The 16,877-nt window shown below is 40.2% G+C and overlaps 1 protein-coding gene and 1 long non-coding RNA gene across 2 annotated transcripts in view; both read right to left on the bottom strand.

Moving 5' to 3' along the window:
• Nucleotides 1-16,877, bottom strand: part of LOC122769547 — a 71,969-nt gene that overhangs the window by 13,374 nt on the left and 41,718 nt on the right. The gene's annotated exons all lie outside the window — the stretch shown is intronic.
• Nucleotides 10,565-12,279, bottom strand: mc4r (melanocortin 4 receptor). The gene has a single exon (XM_044025996.1). The coding sequence runs from the start codon at nucleotides 12,066-12,068 to the stop codon at nucleotides 11,085-11,087; it is 984 nt and encodes a 327-aa protein (XP_043881931.1). The 5' UTR covers nucleotides 12,069-12,279; the 3' UTR covers nucleotides 10,565-11,084.

Below are 16,877 nucleotides of genomic sequence, written 5' to 3'. Positions count from 1 at the left end.
TATATAAGATAAAAAGCAGTACAATCTAAAACATATAAATTATATAAGATAAAAAAAGTAGTCAGTTATAAAACATGTAAATTATACAAGATAAAATTAGCTGTCAAATCTAAAATAATGTAAATTATATTATATATATACTGTACATATATATATTCTGTATATACATTTAATATGTGGGGGAAAAAAAATAAAGAAAATGAAAAAAATAAAAACCCACCAGAAAAAAAAAAGAGATGAATTCTGTAAAAGTTTCCTTGAAGGTTCTGTGAGGGTGAGGAAGAATCTCTGGTATTTTTAGAATGGAAGTGAAAGTGAATGAAATGAATAAAAGATGGCGCGTTGGTGTTGGTGATCAGGATGCACAGAGACACTCACACAGCAGTAGAGGTGCACGACTGAGGCGACCGTGTCAGCTCCTTTGGGGCTGGGGGCTGGGTAGTGACCTGCAGTGACCGCTCTGTGACCTTGCAGTGACCTCGCGGACAGATGGACCTGCTGCGTGTTCCTGAGCTGTGCTGACATCCGTCATTGTGAGGAATCAAAGAAAGACACAGAAAAACTGAGCGAGTGAACAACAACTTCACTGAGAACAAGTTCCCATTGAATTTACTCGGAGCTGTCGTCAAATTATTGCCTGAAGGACGTCCACGGTGGAAGGAACCAACCCTGATCATATCGGCCTGGTTATGGATTGTCTGGGGATATTGGTGCATTGGTTGTCACTTATCCATCCATCATTAACCGTTTATCTGATATTCGGGTCCTGGGGGTAGCAGCTCTAGCACGGGTTCTTAAACTTCCCTTTCCCTCTGACTTCGGGATCCCCAACGTTCTCCCAGTGAGGAGCACCTGTAATCTGTCCACCTAGTCCTTGGTCTAGGCCCTAGGTCTCCTCCCAGGTTGGACGTGCCAGGAACACCTCCCTCGTTCAAACTCAGAAAGAAAGTTGAGACCCTGGTTTCAGTGCAAACAGTATCCTCTAGAGTACTCTTCTAGGTTTTGTCTTGGTCTAGGTTTAGGCTGTCTTGACTAAATGTCTACCTTCTACACCGGGGTCGACACAAATTTCACGATCTACAGTTCGGCATTGTTTGGCTTTGTTGCGCTCATGACTCTTCTCTGACCAATCAGTGGCCGGCAGTCTGATGACATCACATTTTAGTATGGGCTCAGCTTGCTATGAACCTGGCCAGAGTAGTCGTGCTGGAACTGTGTCTTGGAAAAGTGGTATAGTATTTTACAATTTTCCTGCCTCATCTGACCTGAGGTCCTTGAACACTGCTCATGTGTCTGTGCTCCCTCTTGACACAGGAATGAAACATCTTCTGTGTAAAGGTTACTGAACGAAGGGAGTACACAATATAACAACAATAGGACGTAAGACGAATGTTTGGTCCAGGGTCATTGGGAGAATCCATACCTCACCTCTCCATGACACTGTTTGCTGAGTGATCATGAGTGTCAGCACCGTGTGCTTCTCACAGAACATCTGCTCTTCATTGTGCTGATGGTGAAAGGTCGAGGTAAACAAATCCACAGTTTCCTCCACTTAAGAGTGAAAATCCACCTTTACTTTCAAGTACTATTCATGGCATTAATTGATTAAAGGTATGGTAAGCAAAAGCCACAGTAGTTCCCTGATGCACTTGGGAAAAGAAGCGGGCGATCACCACCAGATATCACTATTTCTCACTCAGTGGACCTTTAAAGGTGACATAGAATGCTTGTATCACACACATATATGTTAGTTATGGAGGTCTACTTACATATATTAACTTGTTTTCATGGTTAAAAACCTCCTAATCGCTGCTAACGAGCCAATCAAAATATCTCCTCACTGACGCTCTCGTCAGCCGCGCTGTTTCAGACCAAAACCACACCCCTAGAACGTGGGCTTTGTTGTGATTGGCCAGCCAACGAGAGCTTTCCCACTATCCTGTGATTGGCCAGGTACCTGGAAGTGACGTGATAGATAGGCCAGCTCTCAGATACACAGCTCCCCCTCTGGCACGGCATCTCAGCAGCTACAACGAGAGTAGTTCTTCTTCTTCTGCGGTTGAATGTACGCAACCGGATGTGTCCGGACTAGTGCCCGCACCAGGAGGCGCTACGGTGGTGAGAGGAGTGGTGAGGATTGCCGATCCGCAGAGCCCAGGAAAACAATACAACACTATTTTCTCAGCAGTGGCTGAACTGTTTGTTCTGAAACTTTAGGGTTTCATAAACGAGGTCATGACGCTGATACACACACACAAACGCAGCATTAATTGGAGCTTCCGGTCTATGTCGCCTTTAAGGAATTTGTTGAGAGACCACGGAACAGAGCCCAAAAAAAGTGGATGTATCCTTCTTATTGGGCTAGTTGAAGTAAATATATTTTGAATAGCCACTAGGGGGCACTCAGATGGTCAGTTTCAAAGGGAAAATGAGCTCCTACTTCTGATTTATAGTCCAAATGGTCTAGTGGGGATGTACATTTTTGTAAATTTAGAAGAAAATAAATGACGATGCACATTGGGACACATATGAGTGGACACCAGTGTGATTATCATCCAAAAGGAGACGTCCGGTTGCAAAACCTCAAAATGGTGGCATTTGAATCCAGAATCGTGAGGCTCCGATAGTGATGGGTGACGAATTGACGCTATGCCACGCTAGCTGCTAACCCCTGATTACCAGCCTAAGCTAAGCTCAGCTAAGTTAATAGCTGCTTCCTTTTAACATACCAAAAATGACAAACATAAAGTACATAAAAAGTCTTAAATCTTCCAAACCTGAACCTTTAAAGTAATCGCAGCACTGGCGACACAAAGGAAACGTCTAAAAGACACAGTTATTTAGCCTGAGATCTACGCCATGCCTTGTCTACGCTTAGCTAAGCTAACAGCTGCTTCCTTTCAAATGTTCCAAAAAGGACGAGAACACACTCTTTCCACCCATTTGTTGTTCTTCTTTTTCAGTTTTTACACCGGAAAAATGTGAACCGAGTTGCTCTTATTTGTTTTGCGCCATAAAGCGTCTGTTTCAAAAAAATGAAACGCACACACTCTGCTGGAGAAATATGGCTGTCGAGAAAGGCCCTTGTCTAAAGTACATAAGAAGTCTTATTCTAAAGCTATAAAAAAGCATTAATACACATCAAATAAAAATATGCATGGGTCAACCCTGGACCTTTAAAGTAATTACAGCACTGCTGACACATAGGTAGAATCTCAAAGACACAGTTTTCTTGCGCAAGATGTGTTTAATATACTTAATTCACTCAAATTCTCAAAGAACGCAAGAAGGTATTGGTTTTTTTTTTGCAGCGTGGGCGTCCTCAGCCTCTCGAAAAGTACCTGCTTCTTCATTTTCAAAGGAAGATAACTTTCATTAGATGACATCTTAGAGGGCCACGTGTTGTTATGGTGACCATTTCGGCTTCCCACACACAGTCATACTAAGAAGTATACAGATACACACTCTGAATGGAAAGGCAGCTGGTTCAGTTATACAACATTGCATTCATGGAAATCACTCCATGAAGCCCCAGATGAGGAAAGTTCTGGTTTGACAACGTGATGTAAGCAACTTTGTTGATTATTTTCTACCCATTGCTGATGTCCACCACAAAAAAGATCACATTTTCAAGAAATTTCAATAGGATTTGAACAAAATTTGGTGTGTGTATGTCGGATCAGATAACGGATTTGGTAGGAATTTAAATTTAGGTGTCATTTTATTTAAAAAAAACATAGAAATACACTTTTACATTTTTACTATTGTTTATAAGATCTGCAGCTTTATATACCGGGATCCTCTTTTTAAAGACTAATTTACAGCCATATCTATAAAACCTGATGTCATTTTGAATGGGTACATTAATCATTTTCAAAGAGATGCTTGGTAAATGAATTTAAACTTCATTTTATACATGTTGATTAAAACATATACACATATACATCTTTACTGAAAGGGTAGGAAAAAGCCTTGCAGCTGCGGTAAATTAATATGATGATCTAAATGATGATTTCACTCTTTCTACCACTTTAAAATAGATGTAATTTTGCTATAAACAACAAAATTGTGTTTTATAATAGTCACTGTAACACACACAAGTAAGGTCCAGGTCCATTTTTTGGTATTTATTTATCAAATAAGCACATTTTTTATGGAAATAAATACATCATGTAGAGACTACTTTTAATAATTACAGCTCATTTTGACTGGAAAATTAATACTTCTCTAAGAATTGTGTGGTTAAATATTTAAAATTTGTACACATACATTTTTACTAAAAAAGGGGTTGGAACAGCTCTGCAAAATTAGTTTGGGGGACCCCAAAAAAACCCTCCCGCAACCCATTTATGGGTCTCAAACCAGTCTTTGGGAGCCATTGTTCAAAAAAGCTTTCCAAGGTCAAAGTCAAGCACTTTTAAGGTTATTTTTGAATGCAACTCTAGCCCCTTGAACTAAATGAATATTAATTAAACATAAAAAGAGACGGAATTTTGCTTTAAAGCGAGGTCCAGGCCCACTTTTTAGTATTTATTTATTTATGTATTCTTCCATCTTATATGCAACGATGAACGTTGAGCATTTTCAAGGATTTCCAGCACCCGTATACACCGTGAACATTGTGTTGCTTTGGTGCAGGCTATGGGATGATCACTGAACCATCAGGATTATAAAGGGGTTTAAAAATCTACTTTATATCGACCTTTAGATAAATATAAGAAACATTTAATCCACTTGTGTGGCACGTTTCTCTCAGAGAACCCCCGCAGTCGAATTGCACTTCCTCTTTTGAAGCATTGATTAAACCTAACAGAGAGAATCTGACTTGGAGGGAGATTCCACCATTAGACGAGAGTCAACACGGACTCATTTATCGCAGCGAGCTCAGTGCACAAATCCCAGTGGAGGCCAGAGTGATGATGGCAGACAGTCAGAGCTAATGTGGATCAGGAGCGATGCTGTGCCACAGAGAGGAAATGTGAGAAACCCTACACAGAGAGAGAGAGAGAGAGAGAGAGCGAAGAATCCTTTACCTCCTGTAAATCAAGTGTGGGAAAAAAAGAAAAAAAATGCTGAGAATGAAGTGGTGATTATGGGACGAGTCGGCGGCGAGAATGTAAATGATCCACGCGAGGCAGCGAGACACCGCAGAGAGCCAATAGGCTTCTCTGGAGCTGATCGGGATTCATCTGTGCACCTGGAGTCAGGAGCTGAGATGAAGCAGTGCATCACTGTCTCACAGCAGGATTATGCTCATTTAAAAAAAAAGAAGAAAAAAGTATGGAATTAAACAGAGAAAGAGATTGAAAGGATTGAGAAAAGACAAGGACAGAACAACGAGAGGATTAATGGACGACACAATGGAAGCAGATTTTTATCATTAATGTGATAAATGTGTCAATGTATAAATATCATTATTCTGTCCTGTCCTGTGTCCGGTGGTAACTTTGAAATTGAACTAGATTTTAATCCTATGGCGTCATTCACATCAAGGTTATTTCAAACATTAACAAGTTTTCATTGTTAATGTTAAAATCACACACGTGGAGGTTGTGATACGGATGTGATGAGATACGATACTATATGACACGATACGATATGATACAATACTATGATACGATACTATATGATATGATGCAATATGATACGATATATGATATGATATACGATACATTGTAAGATATACGATACAATGTACAGTACGATATACGAGGCAATATACAATAAAATGTGATGTAATAAGAAGTGAGGCGATAAGATGTGATATGATGCACAAAAGACACAATGCGATGCTACATGATAAGATGAGATAAAACACAATATGATATATTTAGTATGTATGTTTTTTAAGTAGTGATGGAATGGGTTGTTTTATTTCAGGTTTAAGTGATTTTAAGTCCAACCAGATGTTTGTAATGTAAAGTATAAAGAAGTGGTAAAAGACGAGCAAGAGCAGCAGCAATTTATTGTGAAATTTATATTTATATTTAATATATTTAATTTATATTTTCTAGCTGGGTGAAGAAAAACAGCAGGAATAATGAGTCCCTCAGTGCCACCGTAACCTTGACCATACAGCACAATCAACATGATAATTCCTGGGACTTTTCAACGTAAAACCATGTTCTTCACTTCACTAAAAATAATGCTTGCGTCAGGTGTAAGCGTGTGTGGGTGGTGTGAAATGTGACTCACTCTGTATTGACTTAGAACATAATAAAGCGTGAGTAGTTGTCTTTGTGCTGCATTAAAAACTCTCGCTGTGTGAATGTCAGCGCTGTCTCCACACCTATAGACCGAGATCGTGCTGTGAGGGAAACTTCTCCGTCTGTGTCAAAACATGTCAAGAATGTTTCTGTAAAGGCCGAACAGTCACACGGTGTCGCTGCGGGCGACGCGGTGACATCTCAGCGTGTCAATGAAACCCACGGCAGACACATGATGCTGGAGGTGGATGCTTTTGTGACCTGATGAAAAGAGGAGTTTCTCCTTTTGTGGAGCCGAGGTTGATGATACGAGACGAGGCGAGTGAGGCATGAAAATGGAGGATGACGATGTGAGATAAGGAGAAGCTGCGGTGAAACGACGAGATCTTATCATTCACTTTTATTAATAATCCACACAAACACATTTTCCCTCACGTTAAGTTTAAAATTTGTATAGAAGAGTAAGAACTGCCACAGGGGGAGAGAAAACATCTGAGCCGTTTTTCACGAGGAGAAAAAAGTTAACAATCAATCAAGAGTAAAGAGAAACCATCGCTTTATACCAAAAGTCTATCAATGTATGCGTCTATTTATGTATCTAAAGAGAAACTATCTATCCATGTATATAACAAGAACGTGTACTCATTATAACGAGATAATAATGACAACACTCAATCAATGAATAAAGAGAACAATCTCCCAAAAAACTATCAACCATGTATATAACAAGAAAAGCAACTCATAACAAGAAACATATAACAAAAGAGTCTCTATCAGTCCATCTATGTATCTAACGAGAAGCTATCTAGTTATAACAAGAGAACTATTTTGTAAGAATGAGAAAAACTGTCCATCTATCTCAGTATATAACGAGAAAACTGTCCATCTATATATAACAAGAAAACTGTCCATCTATCTCTGTATATAGCGAGAAAACTGTCCATCTATCTCTATATAACAAGAAAACTATCCATTTAATCTCTATATAACGAGAAAACTATCCACCTACTATCTCTGTATATGACTATAAATCTGTCCATCTATCGCTGTATATAATGAGAAACCTGTCCATCTATCTCTGTATATAACGAGAAAACTATACATCTATCTCTGTAAATAACGAGAAACTAAGATATTTGGTTATAAATTGCAAAGGGAAGAGTGACATTTTTCACCATTTTCTGACAGACAAATTAATCATGAATGAGAATAATTGTTAGCTGTAGCCATAGTTTAAATTATTCACTGACAACATTTTCCTTGCACAAAAGCTGTAATTTGTCACGTCAGGTGAGAAGCAGTGACATTTAGTCTTTGAAATAATCTCGTTCACAGCACATTTGTTCTTAAGAGGGAATTATGTGAAGTCAACCACCTGACAAACAGTTTGAAGCTCAGAAAAACGCTGACAAACAGAGTTGGTGCTGAGATCTGATTTATTGACGTCAACAAAGGACGTATTCATCAAGCAAACATCTTCAATTTAGCACAAATGACTGCAAGCTTTTTGAAACAAACCCGTTTATGCCTCGTGTGTCTCATGAGCTCAGAATGAAGCACTTTCTCAAGTTTAAAAAGGCAGAAGTAAGTGCATAAATAAGGCAATTTTGAAAATAGCATGTGCTCCAAATAGCAAGATTGACCAGTGTGTGAAGAACCGTCGCAGAGGATATGGTCGCTCCTTACGTCACAGTGCAACAGACAGTGTTTAAGGCGAGGGACATAAGCTTCACGACACAAACATGTAGATACATACGTGACGGAAAAATAGATTTCTGTGCATTCACATGTGCATGATGTGAACCACTTGTGTGCAAATTCACAAGAGCTCTGGTTGGAAATCAACAGGAATCTGAGGTTTCACCAGGAAATGTTGTTTTAATTCAAATTATAGTCACTTTTTGGGGGGGTGTAAAAACTTAAGTTTTGCCCTGTTCTCAGTTAAATTTGGTAAAATAACTCTAAATTAAGTGTTTTCTCAGCGATAATTTAGTCGCTTGAGTTTAAATAATTGAATTTTAGCATGAGGCAATATCGCAAACTCTAGATCAACAGTTGCTGTGTATGGGTGCACCATGAGTCTACAAGAAAATTATTCCAAACATTTGGGAAAAAAAAACAGCGAAAATTGAGCTAAACATTGTTTTGTCACAATATTCACATAGCTGTTTGTTAGCAGTGCTAGTGTCAGCCTCAGCTGAGCAGTAGCCAGTTCACAACACAAATAATGCAAGTAAACGATGACTTGGCTGTAGGCCAACTTCAGCATTAGCCTTAGTCGAGGATTAGAATTAGCAAAAACAATTTAGAATTAGTAGTAGTGATAGCCGGTTACGTTTACAAAACAAGTAATGCTAGCAAATATTGACATAGCTGTTGGTTAGCTTTAGCATTAGCCCCAGCCAAGTAGGTGGTTGTGTTTACAAGATAAGTTGTAAGCAAGTCACTAGGCTGTTGGTTAGCTCTAGCATTAGCCCCAGCCAAGTAGCCAGTTGCATTTACAACACAAGTAATGCTAATAAATATTGACATAGCCGTTGGTTAGCTTTAGCATTATCCCTAGCCAAAAGTAGCCAAATGTATTTACAACAAAAGTAACACAAATCAATAGGCTGTTGGTTAGGTCTAACATTAGCCCCTGCCAAAAGTAGCCAAATGTGTTTACAACACAAGTAACACTACTAAATATTAACATGCCTGTCGGTTAGCACTAGCTTTAACCCTTAGCTGAGAAGTCTCCAGTTGTGTTTATGTGAGTAAATGTTCACTTGTTGGTTAGCTCTAGCATTAGCCCCAGCCAGGTATTAGCCGGTTGCATTTAAAAGTAACACAAGTATACAGATTTACCCCTGAATATGCAACGTTTTATGGAAACTGTGATGCACTTAGTTTAAGTACGTGCCAAAGGCTAAGTTAGCCAAAACACATGAGCTATAAGTAACAAAAAAAACTCACATTATTCAGGTTTCCCGTTTTAAAATTGTACTGTAGATGTGCTGTTTTTGTACATTCGGGGTATTCATGTTCAGTTTTTTACAAACCCCACATTTTAACAACAAAATCTTGGGTGTAAATGTTCAAAAACAGCCGAGAAACAAATACAACATAGTATTTATTCTTTTTTTTCTACCCTTACACTATTTACAGATTAAAATCCAAAATAACACTTAAAAATAAATATTTTTTTTCCATAAATTGATGTCTAATATGGCAAAAGTAATAACTGTTCCTACTAACTCTGACCACCTGACCTCATGATTGGCACAAACACGCTTAAGTGCTTTGTTGTTACTTTCATTGTAATGCTGAACAAAAAGAACATACACTGTATTTACACCAGAAATCTGTTAGAAACTCCTGTAAGCCTGCTTATTAATCAAATTGTCCATGTGCTAAGCAGTTAATAAACTGTTGTTGTTTTTTTACTCAAATACAGTTTTGAGTTGTTGCTTTTTTTTTTCTTTTTTTTTACCCATATTGACGTGAGAAATGTCCAGTGAGCAGCAGCAGTTCTCTGGTCAGAAATGTTCAGAACAAACATTCATGTCGGGAGTTTCACGACACAAATCTGGGAGAGTCAAACCTCGTAGGGTCGCGTCAACATGTCGCGTGGTGACGGTTATGTGCCGTTAAACTGGGTCCATTAAAACCCAATTAGTCATTGTTCTGCTTTGCACAGGTCAAACTGAGAGTTGTTTTCTATATTCTTAAGCTCACTTCCAGCAGGATAAAGCTCCATGACCAGGAATAAAAGTCAACTGCAAAAAAAAATCCATTGAATGTTAAGTGATCTCCAGGAATAAAGTGCTTGGTCTGTAGATGTCAGGGACTACCGTACCAGTGTGTAAAAATACCCTCATGTTACAATTACATCCTCAAACAAGGAGGTAGTTTCAAATATAATGTTATATTTACTGTATAAAGTACATGCACTATGGCATTAAAGTTTTTAGGCTGCAGGGATAATTAAATTTTTTTTGAGGTACTGACAGATTTTTAGCCACTGAACAAAACAAAACAAAATTCATCAAATCTACACCATCTTAAGTCTACGATGTCTTAAAGATTATGTATTGTCTCGTTTGTGTATTGTTATTTTCTTGCCATTAGACAGCATTTTCTGACTGGAAACAGAGGTTTGTAAACCAATCGCCTCTCTTTACACCAAATTCCATCGAGAAAAACAGTGTTTTTAGCTCTCAGGGACACAGTCGCTGCCACTGAAGTGAATTCCAAACGAAGGATTTTAAACACCCAAGTCACAAAACGACACATTCAGACTTATCGATGGAGGCAGCAGTGGATCAACAACTCCTCTGTGTGCCGTGATGTAAATCTGATGATTTTCCTCTGTGGACTTTGGTGTGGCACTTTCTAAAGTTCAGTTTCCTGTTGGAAAAGTCTGTCCAACAATGAGGCAAAACAGTGACATGAGTCTTTTGTTAAGCGGTTGTCAGTGAGAGTGAGTCGTCTGTACCTCAACAACAACAAAATAAAACTCCTGAACAATCACGTCAGAGTACTATAATACATACATTTCCTTAAGGTAATCATGATGGGTTTGATTTTTCTTTACATACATGCTGCTCATACTGACTTCAAATTGCACTTGAGAGCAAAGCAGCAGAAAGCATTTATCTGCAGCTCAATCCTCTATATTACAAGGTGTTCTGTAAACGTACGTCTTCACTAAGCAAACCTGACTCATGATGCCAGAGGCAAACGTCGTACTCATCCATCATTTAAAGCCACTGTGAGAGCAGCAGCAGCAGCAGCAGCAGCAGCAACAGCAGATATTACAGCCCGAAACATCAAAGTCCCTGTTGGCCAACTTTCATTTAAAGCTCAGAGCATCGAGATTGAAGCCGCGCTGACGTCTCACACGCACAGGAACGCGTGTGAGCAGCAGAAGATCTCTTTGAAGGTTTTCCTCATCTCTTGGCTACGGAAAGCGTAGATGATAGGGTCGATGACGGAGTTGCACATGATGAGGATGAGGTACATGTTGAAGTGGGACATGAAGCAGGTGCAGTACGGGTTCCTGGGGCAGGTGATCATGAGGATGAGGTGGAGGAAAAACGGCGCCCAGCACACCACGAACACGCCCAGGAGGATGGTGAGCGTGATGGCGCCCTTCATGTTGGCGCGCTGCTGGATGGGCGCGTTGCCCGGCAGCACCGCGATCCGCTTCATGTGGAGCCGGGCCAGAAGGAACATGTGGACGTACAGTGACACCATGAGAACCAGCATGGTGAAGAACATGGTGATGAGGCAGATGAGCACAGTGGTGCTCTCTGAATAGATGATGAAGAGGATGCCCGACACGGTGCAGCACGTCCAGATGCTGCTGATGACCAGCACGGCTCGCCGCAGTGTGACAATGTTGTGGTATCGCAACGCGTAGAAGATGGTGATGTAGCGGTCAACGGCGATGGCGAGCAGGCTGCAGATGGACGCCAACAGAGAGCTGCAGATCATCGAGTCGAAGACGTTGTCCATGCTTTTGATCAGTGTCACGGGAATGGTCAGGTTGCCGCCGTTGATGAGCGCAATGACGATGGTCTCTGAGGCGTTGGAGACGCTGACGAGCATGTCCGCGACAGCGAGGCTGCAGATGAAGAAGTACATCGGCGAGTGAAGGTTCTTGTTCTTGACAATGGCGGCGACGACCAGGATGTTCTCCAGCAGGCTGACGATGCCCAGCGTGAGGAAAACCTCCGTGGAGATCAGCAGCTGCTCGTAACATCCTGCAGACGAGTCCTTGTCCTCGGCCGACAGGTCTTTGTGAAGTGGCAAAGTGGCCACAGTTTGGGTCCTGTTTTGGAAGGCTTGGATAAGTCCAAGATGTCCCGTGGTGTTCATGGTGTCTAACCCTAACCCTGGTTTCAGCTGTCAATTGTGCACGAGGTTCTTAGTGCGTGCGGCGTTCAGTCATCCTCGTTATCGACCCTGGCTTCCTCACAGGAGAATGAAAGTCCCGTCAAACATCTGCTGCTGCAGCTGTGGCAAACTCGTCCTCTCCTCGCTCGCAATGACGAGGGAGTGGGAACCTGGAGGAGAGAGCTGCTGTGGATTTTCCCTCTCTTTCTCTGTCTCACCCTTGTTATACCACACTCACACACACTCACACACTCCACTGTTGTTCCGTCCTATCAGCTGGCTGATAAGACAGGAGGGGGAGGAGCACGGCTTGAAGCAGAAGATATATTTTAAAATAGTTTTCAGAAACGAGCTGCAATTAATTACATTTCATTTTCTACTAATGATTCAGCACCACTGTGTCATTAATGATTTTAAATACTATATTTACATGTAATTACATAATGTGCACTTTATCTCCACACCAAGCCGACAGACTCACAGCTCTGATGTTTTGCCTCTGTGTGTAATTTTTATATGTATATATATATATTTATATGTATATTTGTATATATTTATATAAATAAATGTGTGTTGATGAGTTCACACAATCCCACAATGAGCTCCATACAAACTCAAACGCTGTTTTTAAATCCTCACACTGCACACAAGAAGTGCTTCATTTACATAAAAAGTGGATTTTGCTCTTCCAGGTTTGCCAGTTGAAGCTAACTAGGAAGTTAGAATACATGGAATAGTCACCAGGGGGCGGCTATATTTGTATTTGTTAATAAGGTGAGTAAACGTTTTCCCGATGAGTTAAAGGGCTGCACGATGTTATCAGCACATATCGGTATCGGCTGATATTGGCTGAAATGGCTAATCGGATATCGGCAAACGCACCAAGAGGCGAAGGTCAATCTCGAGGCTTAAAAACGGGAATTTAGATTTGAATGGATAACATCACGAGAGTTGCCCACGGCAACATTGAGCTAATAAAACAGGTTGGAAAAAAGTGAATTACTACTGCTCTAAAAAACTCTTCATATCCCCGACCTGTTTTTAAATTAAGCAATAAATAGTCTATTTTTGACTTAGAAAATCTAAATAACTCTGAATATAACATAATTTAAATGTTAAACGTGAACAAAAAGCCAATGTCAAGCCTGTTTTTTGTTGATTTTGTGAGCTCAGTGGTTTGTTGCTGAACAAAAACAACGGGAAGGGGGGTTCAAGAGCTTTATTCTGAAAACAGCTGGAAACGACACTCTGGGAACAGAGAGACCAAACCACAACAGGAAAATAAAGGCAGTGAAACCGAAATACCAACATTTAAACAAACCCTCCAGTTTGAGCAAACTGAAAATATTAGGATAGTTTTTATCATATAATTATATTTTTTTTTTTAATCATTTCCTGTTCATCAGTCTGTACTTTGTACTACAAATGCGCTGGTTATATAAACCACAGCAGAGCGTACTGTTTTTCAAGGTCTGTTCCTTCAAAAAGTGGAGCTGTGCAGAGAAACAGCTGCCGCTCTGTACGACACATGGAAGAAAAGAACATTTAATTAATAAATATCACTCTATTGGCCCGGATAAAAAGTCAGTCAGTCAGTCATCATCTACCGCTTTATCCTCCACCAGAGGGTCGCGGGGGGTGCTGTGCCAAACTCAGCTATATCGGGCGATAGGCGAGGTACACCCTGGACAGTTCGCCAGTCCATCTCAGGGCCACACACACACACACACAGCTAGAGACAAACAACCATTCACTCTCACACTCACTCCTACGATCAATTTAGAGTGTCCAAGGGGGATGAATGAAATCATTCACGCTTCAGAGCACAACGAAATCCACCAACGTGTATTTATTCAGTACTGAGTCGTTCACAATGTATCTGAACAATAAGAAATTCTACATCAACACTATAAACACTGTAACATCATAATTATGATCTTTTAAACTGCAGTTGTATGAGGTACTGACACTTGAAATCTAAGGAAAAACAGCCTTTTCTGACTGGAAACTGAAGTTTGTAAACCACTCACTCTCCCACACCAAACACTATAGAGAAAATCATTGTTTTTAGATGTGGGGACACAGGAGCTGCTGGTCTACTGCTGCCTCGTGTGGTCACATTGTGTCACTGAGGGACATCCAAACGAAGGATTTCAAACACTAAAGTCACAAAAGTAACACAATTTGAACTCGCTGATGGAGGCAGCAGTGGATCAACAACTCCTGTTAGCAGGAGTTTGATTCTGGTCTATTCTAGTTTAAATTGTGTTTTGATACTATATTGATATTATCCAAGTGCACTGTACATGTACACACACACATATTTGTATATATATATATATATATATATATATATATATATATATATATACATACATATATAAAAGTATATGAAGATGATAGCAGAAGAAAGAAGGATTTATCATCTGCAAATCCAAGTGAAGTAGATGTTGAGAGTGTTTCTCCTCTTGCAGATTTGTCAGATCACTGCTCCTTTATAGCGTGAGATAATGTCTAATCTGTCCTGAAATGTAATAATATCATGTTTCAATTATTACTGTAAATGGATTTATCCATGGTGCACAAACAACCTCCTTTAATACAGATTGTTACCAATAAACAATGATATAGTGGTGATACTGTGACACTGTGAAACTTTGCCTTCTGTCATTATAAGTGTGACTTTTCCTGAATGCCTTCCATCTCCATAATCACAGACAGTTTCTGCAACAACACACTGATTTATCATTAGCCGTGTGGTTTCTGTTGATGCGAGAGCAGCAGGTCAACAGAGCAGGTGTTCAGAGAGCGCTGGTCGACATTATTTAACAATGTGTGGGTATAAATTCGACAGCCGTGTGACTGCTTTATCCCTCAGAGAGAGCACATCAAGCCAAGGCTAACTCTTTTTTTGTTTTTGAAATGGGTGTTTACAGTTTACATTTAATTGCAAATGCTTTTGGACATGTATCAGCTGCTTTCATACAATTCTCTGTTTTTTAACATTATTATTTGCTTATGTCGTGTCAGTCAAAATTAACTATATTTAAAAAGGCGTTCAAAATATGACACAGCACAAATAGGGGCCTTAAAATCGACGAATGCTACTTGTTTGATTTTTGTGTTTAGGGTTATTTTTAATGGCTTAAGAAAATAATCCCAATATATTTTCAATTTGACAATTTTTTCCACCCCTGGAGTCCAAGATGTTTTAGTTTAGTCCTTCAAAATAATTAATTATAAACACTGGGTGATTCACAAATAAGTCATAAAAGAATTAAAAAATAAAAACATGAGCACAGCCACAACGTACGCACAAATACACAAATTGCAGAAACTAATTCAATAATAGTAGGAGTTGAAAATTGAAAACAGAGAAAAAAAAAAAGTCATATCTTCCTGTGCAAACTCAACTTAACCTCAGGCGTCCTTGGGCTTTGACGTGTGTCACTTGATATGTGACGGGCAGCAATGAGAACACAATAAAAACACACAAGGGACACATAAATCTGGTAATATGCCGGACAACTCGTCCCTTCTGCGGCTGTTTTCATCATAAAAGTGAAGATAGTCTCTTCACAGCTCCATTTAATCTGGTTTTAAAGTGTTTTTTCTCACAGGATGTGTTATGAAATTAACTTTTTTTATGAAAAGAAAACTCGTAAAAAGTTAACGTTACCCTGAAAGACAAACTCTGTTGGCCTCTGACGAACAGGGCACACACATATTCTTTTGTTTTTGTGTCCTTATTATGCTGCTGCCGCTAGAACGAATTATTCCTGTTTTTCTCTCTGTTATCTTTAACCACGCACGGCTTTGACTCAGCAGCAGCAAAATCAGGCTTCATTAAAGAGACACACTCACACGGACACACACGGCTGCACACAGGAAGAGTGGACGCAAGCGAGGAGACAAACTGGTCAGTTTGACTGTTAGGACACTCTGTTACACACACACACAGGTTTGTGCAGCTAAGCTATTCTTCTTAGGACTCTGCATTGACTTCCATTCATTTTGACATAAAACCACAATTCAATTCTTTGTCCTAAACTTAACCAGTTCCTCAAAAATGAGATTCTGCCTCATTAGGACCACGTTTTTGTCTCTGCTGCTGTGTTTCCATCATGGTTTGGTGTTAGGCCGTGCCGACGGGGCGCCAACAAACGATGACACCACAGACACAAAATGGAGGACAAGATGTCAAGCTTCTCATGAGAGTAGACTGCGGGCGTTGGAGAAACACCGGTCGCAAGGAGTGACATGTTTCTGTCGCTCAATTGGCCGGCGTAGCTCCACTGTACCATTTTACTCTGGTACCCTCAAGGGAAGGAAGGGTGCCAAAGAATGGAACGGTTGGGGCTGGTTATTTTGGTACCGTCCCTCATGGAAACGCAAAGAAAATACGTAGCGTACTGTAACAAACCGTACCGTCCCCACTCCAGGGAAACGCGGCCTAAGGCCCATTTGTTCTTCAGTTTTGTCTGTTTTTATGTTATATAACTCCCAACCCTTACTTCCTCCAGAGGGCAGTGCCGAGTACCAAGGTGCAGGCATTAACAGACGTGACGACCACTGATCCGCTTGATCCGAAATTGTGTGAAACGGAAGCGGATTTTAAGAGGCGGTGGAATGTGTAAGACCACAGAATGTAAGCCGTCCCATTGACAGGAAGATGACTTGTTGGGAGAGATCAATTATAAGTGGTAGGTATTGTCAATATTTCCCTATGTCTCCGCCGTGACTTTTGACTACTTCCTTCGTTGCGGGCCTCGGCGTAGCGATCGCATCGAC

Source organism: Solea senegalensis, linkage group LG1 (assembly GCF_019176455.1).
Source record: "Solea senegalensis isolate Sse05_10M linkage group LG1, IFAPA_SoseM_1, whole genome shotgun sequence".
Classification (NCBI taxonomy): Eukaryota; Metazoa; Chordata; class Actinopteri; order Pleuronectiformes; family Soleidae; genus Solea; species Solea senegalensis.
This window is presented reverse-complemented; position numbering and strand designations above follow the sequence as displayed.